The 11,686-nt window shown below is 43.8% G+C and overlaps 1 protein-coding gene across 4 annotated transcripts in view; it reads right to left on the reverse strand.

The window, feature by feature from the left end:
- The window catches only part of SNX25 (sorting nexin 25), an 89,974-nt gene extending 79,731 nt beyond the window's left edge, over positions 1 to 10,243 (reverse strand). For 3 of the 4 annotated variants that reach the window (XR_012673502.1, XM_075149236.1, XM_075149237.1), the window contains exon 1: positions 9,941 to 10,124. Coding sequence is in view for 3 of the 4 variants with exons in the window: in XM_075149236.1 (XP_075005337.1) it covers positions 9,941 to 10,012 (72 nt within the window). In the remaining variant the exon portion in view is untranslated. Of the gene's footprint in view, positions 1 to 9,940 lie in introns of all 4 variants that reach the window. The other variant, XM_075149235.1, reaches the window with a different exon arrangement.
- Positions 10,244 to 11,686: the final 1,443 nt, after the last annotated feature.

The following is an 11,686-nucleotide window of genomic DNA, read 5'->3' on the forward strand; positions in this document are numbered from 1 at the left end:
CACGAACAGCCTGAGAGAGAAGCACAGAGCAAGAAACAAATCTTGTTTAAAAACAAGGTTTCAACTTTGTTTAAAAACAAATTTTCAAGAACAGATGAGAATCTAACATTTGAATAAACAGGAATGTTTAAATGCATTGGAGTGGTGTTGGTTGGGTTAGTTCAGGCTTAAGAAAAAAATAGTTCAGGGGAGACCTTACCGTTGCTTCCAACTACCGAACGAGAGGCTACAGAGAAGAGGGAGTCAGACTCTTCTTGCAGATGCACAGGACAAGAGGCAAGGTTGCAACGCAGGAAACTCCCATCACGTACAAGGCAAAACTATTTTAATTATGAAGCTGGCCAAATACCAGAATGGGGGTGCTGAGAGGCTGTGCACTCTCCATCCTTGGAGATACTCAAAACCCAACAGGAGAAAGCCCTGAGCAACCTTACCTAGTTGGACCCACTTTGAGCAGGAGGGTGGACTAGACGCCCTCCAGACATTCCTTCCAACCTGAACTATTCTGTGATTCCTGATGATTCAGAGAACTGTGAATTTAATTTAATGACTGATAATGCATGAGATCTTAAGTTGCCTTCTCTAAAACAGCTGATCAAATTCCTTTTTCCTTTCAGTCTTACGAACTTACATTTAGCAGAATCAAGTCGTAAGTTTCGTTAGCTTAAATTTGCTTTTAAAAAATTCTGTTTCTGTGAGAACAAGAATGATGAATTAACTAAAAAAAAAACCTAAAAAAATAACAGACACCTCTGAGTTGCCTGACATACAGCAACGAACACCTTAAAACCAACAGCAACAACCCGGTAACATAGGTTTACCATCACCTGTGATAACAGAAGGATTTCAGAAAATTCACAGTCCAAAGTCAGCTCTAACAGCTCAGAGAATGAAAAATCCAGCAGATTTCACTGGAAGATTTTCTTCCCACGCTTGCTTCAAGTCAGATGGAGGATGTATGCAGAGAACAGGTTCAGCTAGAAAGCCTAGACTTGAATGTTTTCACCTTTTTCTTCATGTCGCTCATCTAAAGGAAAACAGTGCTACATTTCATGAAACAGTTGGCATAATCCTGAGGCAAACACATTCGTAAATGGATTTAACACAGTCAAAGCTCTAGCTTAGATGCTCTTTTATATTGATTAAAACCTGTTATGTTCCCCATTAGTCCTGATTTCCACTATCTTAGCCCCAAAAAAATCAGGCTCCACTCTGCAGAGTTTATTGTTCAAGAACAGCAGAAACCAGACTGAAACTTAAATAAGGCTTGACAAAATGACTTGAAGGGGTAGGGGTGGAACACGTTTGGAAAGCACATGCAAAGAATGAGGTTGCTAACAAACAGGGAGGCCTGTTTCCTGAACAGTTCAAGTTTTCCCCAATTCTGACTTTGTTTACAGGCTGGAAAAAAGGATGTGCGTATTTCTTAGAGACTTCTGAATAATACTCATTGTTTGATACTTTTGAGAATGATTTAAGATGCAGACAACAACAGTCGGAAAGGCCCAGGAAAAAAAAACCAAGGCTGGCATTGAGCCTGAAATTTTGTCTTAGGTTCAATCTCCTACAGATGCAAAAATTGAGTCCATGTCATTTATTGGTTTAAACAATGTAAGTAATTTAAAATTAGTTTTGAAGAAAACAATAAATATTAAATAATAAAGAATTAAGAAGGTGTTTCAACAACTACACTGAATAAATGGCAAAGCACGGAGAACACAGGAGTACCTTCCACTATCAAGAAATCCATCTGCAACACTCGGTCATCAAATGCAATTCTTAATAACAGCAGAAAGCCAGGCACTTGCTACAGGCACGCCACATGCAGACTTGCTCTGCCATGGAATTAAAGCCCGAAGCAGAGAAAAATTAACAATTATTTCTATTACATTAACTCAATTACAACAAAACCAGAACAGAGCTCAGGACAGATCCCACAATATAAATAGGCATTGTGCACGAGATGCTCAGTTTAATCACTGATCTAAAAGGCAAAGACTACATCTAATTCAGCATACAAGAACTATCCAGTTACTCATAGCTACTTGCTCCACCCACTGCTGCCCTATTAACTTTCTCTTTTTCTTTGTAAAACACACATTAACATCAGACGGGACTTTGATGATAAAGAGTCACAGCTTCAAATAATACTTCACTGAACTCTCTACAAATTCAGCTTTAACTGATCTGGATAGATGTTTTCTTATAGTAGTAAATATTACTTCCACTTATGACGCAAAAATAAATCTTCTACTCACAAGAGTTAATATTTTTAATTAATACCTATAGTCCTATTTTAGATTACAAAGCAAGTATACGTGTGTCACATTAAGCATTAATCTACATATATTAATACCAATTTAAATTGGTATTAATATAATAACTACATATAATAACTACCAATTTAAAAATCAACATACTTAAAGCATGTTAATCCTATTATGTTAAGAATCATTATCACAATAACAATTTTATAGTATCAGCGTATCTTATTTCCACTAATATAGTAGCTTCTGGAATGTGTAAACTGTATTTATTACATGGGGATCTTCTATCTTAAATGTACCCTGTTCAAAACTGATAAAACTGTAGCGGTATAAAAACTTTATAATCAAGGCAGAACTTCCTTCACTTAAGATTTCATATAAGACTAGACAGGTAAGAATACGAAAATGAAACTTTTCTCAGGTAATACTTTCACTCCCATCACTACAGCTAAGAAATACTGGGTAAGTTGGCATTTAAATTTCTGCTCAGCAAGAAATACAGCATTATTCTCTGCTGGGATCTTTAATATCACCATCAAAATAAAGGCTTACGTGAATTCTCAGGGTACATGCACAGCCCCATTCTACTGAACATCTCCACACTCTCCTCCTCTGTAAAAACAGACAACAAGAACTTATGGCCTATACTTCAAGGCCTAAAAGAGCTATGAAAACTGAATTGCTGGTAAGCCAGAAATACCTGCACAGACTCATGCCTCAACTGCAGAGTCTCAGCTTGACAATCAGAGAGAAACTCCTGTGCTGTCTACTGCTATACCCTCCCTCCCACATGACTTTTCACCGTACAAAGGTAGGATGTTCTGTCTTTTTAACAGAGCATCACAAAACATGCAGAATAAATCGTCATCATTAATTTTATTAACATTAACTTGTTCTCTTTCACTGTGCATGCTTAATAGAGGAAAAATGGTACAGAATGACTGGTCATACAAACCTCCCATGGACATAACACAAACTTGTTCCCCTTATGACTACACAATTGGCAGCTTGGGAAAGGATATAGTATTCTACATAACTGCCTCTTCCTTGGGTAAATTTTGCTGCTCTCCTTTGCAGAGCACAAGGAACCAGGACCTGGCAATAAAAAGGAACTGGATCAGATTTTGTTTTCAGAATGTTTCTGATACACATGAACAGTATTTTCAATCCCAAAACATATCTTGAATGCAAGCAGCTTTCACTCTTGACCTTTTTACAGAGGTTTTGGTTCCACCTTTAGGACTCCCCTGCCAGAGACTTGGACAGCAAGATCCCAATGAGCCCACCACCCATCTTTCTTATTGACTCAGCATGTCTCTGTTATCAGGAGAAATGAACTAGCTTCCTAGTTATGTTGTCAGTCATAAAACACTTTTCAAGTGAGAAGCAGTCCCTACAAAGGTAAAAGCAGCCTGATTCAGAGCAAAATACGAAATGTCAATCTACACAATGTTTAGAAAATTAAATGTCAAGCATAATACAATGCAGAGCTGAAGACGACACAGGATACAATGGAAGGAAACAGAAGGGGTGGCATGACAAGACAAGAAATCTCTAAATATACATGATGAATAAAAGGCTGTGTGGAAAACTAAGTCTGCTCACCGCTAAGGAGTTATGGGACAAATAAGTGAGACACAGAGTCTGAAAAACACTTCATATCCTGAGATCAGTCTCCTGTGAGAATAAAGTTATCACTTCAAAGTTCGCCTGCAAGTAATGAATGCATGCAGTCCTAAAAAAAAAACTTTAAAAAGCTTATAAATACCTAAGGGTAACAGATATTCCACAGATCCCTAAAAATAAACTGTAGCAGAAATGTCCAAACTACAGGCCCCAAAGTTAACAGGCCCCCACTGAACTGTAACTGAACGTTTGAGATTCATGCAGCATTCTCTTAAAATTTTAAAATATCCCTGAAACTGGTAGGCAGTGCTACAATATCTTTTCATGATTTTAATTTCAGGACTTGCCTAGTAGTAAACTCACCTGCATCATCAAAAGCTGACTGTTAACCTGCCTATATGAGAGATAGCACCAAGAACAAAAGCATCAGACTCTCAGTTCTGTTAAAAACAAACTAAACTTAAACATATCCTCTCCTTTCAATCCAGAAACAACAGATAAATTAAAAGAATAGCAGTACATCAGAATATTTGGTTGCAAGCCCAAGAGGATCTAAAACAAGCATGACAGAAGAGCAGTACGCAGAGACTGTAATGACTGGCAGAAGTAACAGCAAAAATCCTGCAATATCAGAGCTCTCAATATTCCCTAATAGACCAGCGAATGAGACAGACCATAGAACATGTTTAGCTTTAGGTTGATAAAAACCCCATAAATACTTTTGAAGCCTTACTAGATGTAAAGACCAAGACTGAAAGGAGTTAGGAAGTTTCTCCTCTCCCTCACAGCTACTCCAAACTGCTCATTACCTCAAGAACTGCTTTGCATCACACTTGAAATTGATGCCCACAGATGGCAAACCTTCAACTTCCTACAGCTGCCTGAGCTCCTGCGAGCTTACCTTCACAAGCTTCATCTGATGGCAAAAGTCCAACAGCGAAGGAAAATGAAATTGTGTGTCCTTTCTCTCTGCTTCCCTTATGTTCCTCAAAAAAAGCAGAGCACTCAGCTTGGATACCATGGCAGATACTCGGACCTAGGTTAAGTTGCTATCCCATCTGAATCACTCAGACCATTTCCAATAATCTCACTGCTCATCCTCCTACGGCTTAAATAAAAAACAGTACTATCTTCCAGGACCCAGAGATTTCAACAATTACCTGATCCAATGAGAAAAGATTTACCCTTGCCCTCCCATTAATGTCAGATTCACAAAAAGTCCACGTTCAAGGATGGAACAAGCCTTTCGGAACACAAAACATGGTCACATGTCTCCCTCAAGGCCAGAAAGTAAGAGTAAACTATTTCTGAAAACAGAGAGCTACTAAACAGCAGCGAAAAAGAGTGACCAAATATGTCAGGAGCCGAGTTTTAAAGAAATACTCTATCATTGGCAACTGTTAATTATAGGAAACTAAAACCAGGACATTAGAATCAGTGTACCCTTTTCGTTGGAAAAAAAACACGTTTATTACCTTTCTGTTAGTGCTGCAGACAGCCTAGGTAGATCATTCTCTATACAGAGTATCATTCATTTAATCTGAATTTAAAATGCTGCACTTAAACTAATCCTTGGGTTTTGCATCATTTAAATTAAGTTGATAACCCAACTCTCTATAATTCAGAGGTTTTGCTTTGAATCAGAGTCAAAACACTATGCTGAAAACTCTGTTCTGCCAGGTTTTTTGGCAGAGAAACAACTCACTCTGGAAATGTGGGAAAATGTGTTTTCCTTCCCCCTCCCATATGGTTCTGCATATGAGTCAAAGCCATCTCCCCTACAACCACAAAAGTTAACAGCCATGTAGGGAACAAGCTTGAATTCAAAAAGGTGACACATGTTATAGCAAGTCTCTTCAATGGCTATCTTTGGTGTAAGCAAGTCCACTGATACTTGAAAAGTGAAAAATCCCCTTTGAGACAGACATTTTTACAAAAGTACAATTGGGTCACCATGCCTTTTTGCTGTCTTGCATTTTACTGTCCTCCACCACAAATAATCTTGTCCTAAAACAGCTCCTGAGAAGTGCTGAAAAATACCTGACAATAACATAATGTACAATTTCAAGGTGTCATTCAATTCCCACTATTCCAATATCAATAGAAAGTATTTACCAATACTATTAATGCCTGCAAGTACTTCAATTAACAGTATTATGAGTTGCCTCTCTTCCCTTCTCTTTCCAATGAAAATATAAAAGAACACTGGAAGAAACACAAAGCTTTATGTGGAAGTCAGAAGACTGCCCAGATATACACCTTGCGATGAGAGCTCTCACATACAGGAAGACTATGTTGAAAGCACACCTCATCATGGCCATATAAATTGCACACTTTGCTTTGCAGTTCTAAGCAGATTTCAAATGCTCTTGCTGAGATACCTGACTTTAGCGGAAAGTCTTCACCTTTCAAGTCCCAAAGGGGTTACACAAACAATATTTAGGAAAAAGCATAGCTTCACATTTGGAAAGATGGCTTCTCTAGTAGCAAGTTCAAGCAAAATGAAAAAAGGCATACACCTTGCTCTTCTGAAGTCCAAACCTGCAACACAGCACTTCCTCACCCCAGTTATTCACTTGCATGAACAGGTCCGTCAAAATCAACAGCACTAAACTCACATTGTAAGTGCTTGCAGAATTGAGAACTTAGGAAAAAACCTCCCTTTTTCCAGCGCAGCATAAAGAACTCTATGCAAGTCCCTTTGAAGTCCATCAAGAGTACTCCCACTCACTTTCCAAGTGAGCCTGACTCCCACTAGAGTAAATATTTACTACTGAATACTTAGCGTTTCCTCATTTGTTAACCCCAACGTGAAAATCACTCAAAGAATGAAAAATGAACCTATCTGCTTTGAGTTCACGTATATATGACACACGCAGAGCAAGATGCCAGCCATTAACTCTTGCCTACAAAAAAAAAAAAAAATTAAACAAATTTTTTTTTTTTTTAATTATTAGGCCAACAGAGGGTTCTTCCCTATTCTTGAGGAAAAGATGCAACAAGGCTGAAGAAATTCTAGCTTTACAGTCATCCTACTGCTGGCTCCCAGAAAAGACAAGACAACAGAATCATAAAGCTCTATAAAAAATGGGAGACTAACAACTGAATGATAATAAAGTGGTGTAAATACAAAAGGATGTATAATAAAAAGATTAAACCCACAGATTTTTCAAAGAGAAATGTATGGAGGAAACTTTGCAATAAACATTTTAGGGAATGGCCTACATTTCTATATGCTGCCTATATAGACACTATTGTTTTCTTCACTTACATGTTGCTGAAGCACCAATTAGGAAATCTGCTAAACATATACAAAATTGTGTTCGGAAAAAGTATGTCAGGGAGCTTTGCAGCCCTGAAGCCATTTTGCATCAGAAAGAAATCAACAAAACTGTAAATTGAAGGCATGAGAAACACAAATAAAATGCCTGGAATTACAGCTTCTAAATAGAAAGGGTAAAATACGTCGCTCCTTTTTTGACAGTCCCTTTCATACAGCCAGGTTAAATTCTGAGAACGGTGCAATGACAGAGGAAAGAAAAATTTTAACCAAATCGGGAAGAGGGTAGAGAAACAATCCCGGAAAAAAGGCTGCAGCAGGTACTGCTCCTCTAGCAGTGACTTTTAAATACCAGATTTCAATTTCCTTCTGAAACAATGAACACATACTATAGAGCTACAATAAATCCAAACACCACATACTAGACCACAGAAAGCAAGAGCAGGTGTGCACTATTTACATATACAAATCCAATGGATGGACACAACAGGAGAACATCTTGAAGAGAAACAGGCAGTAACATACCACAAAAGCAAAGTGCATGTGGTAGAGTAACTGAAGTGACTGTATTTTTCTCTGGACAGTTCTAATTTCACTCCTGTTCAGTGGGCTTACGTATTACGTTTTTCACAAAGCGGGAGCGAAGGAGAGCAATAAGTTTAATTTTTTTCTTCAATTTTTGGCTTCCCAAATTAAATCGATTTTCATTGTTTGGCTGTTTCACAAATCTGAAAGTTACTCCTCATTGTGGCAGCAGGGAGATTTCAGTTATTAAGTTTATATAAAGATTTGTTGTACTATGTATACAATACATTCTCCTAAAAGTAAATTAACATACATCCAGATGTTCAGATAAGTATATCAGCACATAAATGTCGCTGGAGCTACGGCATTATCACTGAAATATTTAATCTTGCAAATCTGAAGGCAACAGGAATTCATTACTGATGCATTTTTCTTCTTTTTCTTTGCTTTTTTTTTCCCCCCATTTGGTGTAAGGCAGTTGAATGGTGAAATACAAAAGCATATAGTCCTTTACTACTCAGGTGCTTATGCACTTAATACACATTTGTTGCCAGCATTCCTACGACAAAAAACAGCTGAACAATCCCTAGCTGTACCCACTTAATAAAATGCATACAGAACAGGTACCTTCTGTTTATCACTTGTTGACTTTGTGTGTTACATCTTCTCACTTCCCCATGTCCCACTTCTAACACTCTTACATACTATTTATTCTTCACTCCCTTCAAAAAGCTGAGCATGATGTTGAGTCTTCAAAGCAAAGAAGATTTAAAAAAAGGCTACCGAGAAGACAAAACAAGTATCACATACATACACTGCCACAAATACATCCTGAATGCACCTTTCCGAGTTATATTATTCATTGAAGTCCCCAACCCCCAGCCAAATGATCCCTTCTACTGGCAATAATGTCCTGCCAGTTTCCATTAAATGCAGGCCTGGAAAAACGTATTGCTCACAAACACAGGCTCTTTCCCTCCCTAGGTCAAAGAACGAAGGAATAAACCACTACTGCAGGTCATTAGCTGATTTGATTGGCAAGACAAAAGACAGCCAACTACATCAGCAAGTGATTTCTAACAGGTTCTCTTGCCCTGCCAGCACCCTCTGCTTTCCGCAAATTCAGCTGCATCGACTGCAGCCCCAGAAACACAGAAGTGACAGCATTATTTACTTGCTGCTAGCAAGAAGAGTACATGTTCTAAACGTAATGAACTAGGTCACCAGAACAGCTAGGTTGTAGGCCAAGGTGGCACAAATTATGCTCCTTTTTCTTTGCAGAGCACTTTCAGGTATCCTGCGTGACACTATCAAAGTGAAGTAGCACTTAGGAGGTCCTGTCTACTGCTGCAGTACTTCACGTACTAACACACCCCACTAAGGTCCACAACTCACTGGTGAGGGGCCAAGGGCACCCGACTGGAGTCACCGGCTGTGATGTCAAACACCACATCCCTGCGACCCGTGGGCAGAGCAGGAGTGCAGGCAGATCCTCATCTCTAGCAGTAGTTTTTCAGGCCTGCCTAGGATCAGCAGCTCCGGAACATTGGATGACTTGATGGGGGGCAGAGGCATGGATGGGAGGAAAGTTATTTTGACCAGCACCCGCACTCAGTCTCCAAATACATTGTGTTACCAGTCCCGTTCAGAAAAAAAAAAAAAAAAAAAAAAAAAAATACGAAGCAGTGCGCTACAAAGAGCTCATGAACATAAATTAGTACATTTTAGAAGATGTTCCAAAAATAAATGTTTGTCTTTTGCATAGAGGTCTGCAGCGGTTTGAGAACACGTTTGCACTTCCTCAAGGCATTATGGTAACACTATCTGAAAGTCCCCAACTTCAGAGCATGCATTTAAGCAAGACTATGCTGGCTCTTTAAGCACATCTCTCTCTTTTACTAATGACATTTCAACTGAACGAGCAGAAAAGGATTTGAGACACAGCCAACAAAAAATTGCCGTGCGAGCATTCCCGCAAGCCGAAGGTCTCTCTCAGAGAAGTCTTGATTTTTCCTGTACGCCTGCTACCCTCCAGCACAACTTTCCCCGACAAACAGCAGAGTGGGCAGGCTCCTGAGGCCCCGGGAGGACAACGGGACACCGGGTTTGGGTGGCCCAGCGCTCCGCGGCGGAGCGAGGGCCGCGCCACCTCCGTCCCCCTCCTCCCCGCTCTCCCGCCGGCGCGAAGGGGAGGGCGCGCCACGGCCGCCGCCAGCCCCGCTCCGCTCCCGCTCCCACTTACCCCCGCGACCCGCAGGACCGAAGCTGCGGCGGCGAAGTCCGGCGGCGGCAGGCGGCGGCGGCCACGACACATCACAACGATCAGGGTGCCCAGGGCGGCGGCGGCAGCGGCGCAGCCCGCGTAGAGGCCGAGGCGGAGCAGCAGCAGGGCCAGGCACGGCGGCCCGCCGCCCCCCGCCTCGGCCCGCTCCTGCCCCAGGTGGGCGACGGACACGGCCAGCAGCCCCAGCCCCGCCGCCAGCACGAAGCGGGACGAGCCGGGATCCTCGTCCTCCTCGTCTTCCGCCGCCTCCTCCTCCTCGCCGCCGCCGCCGGCCACAGCGGCGGCCGCCGGGGCGCTGCGGCGGCCGGCCTCGCCGCCGGGACCATGCGAGCCCAGCGGGCCGGGGGCGGCGGCCCCCGCCGCCTCGGGCTGCCCGGCCGTGCTGCTAGCGCTGTCGGCACCGGGGAACATGCTGCTCCTGGCGCCGCTGGGAGCAAGAGCATCTCCCGCCGCAGCAGCCCCCTGCGAAGGTCGCCGCTCCCGGGGCCCCCCCTCTCCTCCTCCGCCGCCTCCTCCGCCGCCTGCCGCCGCCACTGGCACCGCTGCGGCCGCCGGGGGAGCCGGAGCTCATGCCCGGCTTCCTGGCGGCCGCTGAAGGGGCAGCGTTGCCCGCCGGTGGGCGGCGGGAGCCGAGCCCCGTGGCGGCAGCCGGGGAGGCCCCGCCGCGCCGCTCGGTGTCCGGCAGGGGGAGGGGAGGAGGCGGGGGCGGTGCCTGGCAGGCGGGCGAGCCGGGGACATGTGGGCCCGCCGCGCTGCGCCGCCCCGCGGCAGGGCTTGTCTGCCCTGCGCGGGGGCCGGGCCTCGCGGGGCTCTGCTGTGGCGGAGCGCGGAGGCGTTCCCGCGCGGAGGAGCGGAAGCAACTACGCTCGGACGAAACGAGGCGGGGAAGGCGCCTCCCCGCGGGGATACCCGCCGGCTGCGGTGTGGGGCCGGGTCCCGCGGAAAGCCACCGGGCGCCCCTCTGCCACGGGCAGCCTGGCAGAGCTGGGGGGCTGCGGGCCGCGGCTTGGCACAGTGGGGCCCGGGATGGTCTGGCTGCAGCACCGAGGCCCTGGCCTGAGCTCAGGACAAAGCCGTGACCTGGGGCATCTTGGAGGTCCAGACCCCTTCCTGAGCGAGCGCTGTATGTACCCCTCTGCCTACACCCCTTTGGTCAGCCAAGGGAGACCATAAATAACTGGATTTCAGAAATAAAAAGTTGGGAGAACAGCGACGGAAATGATACAACAGTGATTCTGCAAAACCCGGCCCCACTACCCCAAACGAAGCCTGCCAGCACTCCCATTACTACCCTCCCTCTGCTGGTCTGATTTTTTATAACTGCTTGTGGCAGATTCTGAGAACAAATTCCTCATGGCAAAAGCCGTGCCGTATTTCAGCTGTGCTCGGGATGCATGTTCACCTTGTGCAGGCGTGGTGCAATCATGGCTCCTCTGAACTTGCAGGTTCATAGCAGCTACCAACCACAGCCAAAGTGGGAGGCTGTGGTCTCTTCATAGTAGGAGTAAAGGGCAATGCTTTCCTTAAGGAAGCCAGACTGTGCAAAAGTGGATTTACAAGCATTTACTTACGGGCTTCATTTTAAGAGCAGATAGCCCATTAAGAAAGTTAAGCACTGTAGAAGTGTTTACAGGTATTGTAACCTTCTGGGTTACAAGACTTCTGGGAAGCACTTTTTGGAATGTCACTACTCTGGCGGTCTTA

The sequence above is a fragment of the Calonectris borealis genome, chromosome 4, assembly GCF_964195595.1.
Source record: "Calonectris borealis chromosome 4, bCalBor7.hap1.2, whole genome shotgun sequence".
NCBI lineage: Eukaryota > Metazoa > Chordata > Aves > Procellariiformes > Procellariidae > Calonectris > Calonectris borealis.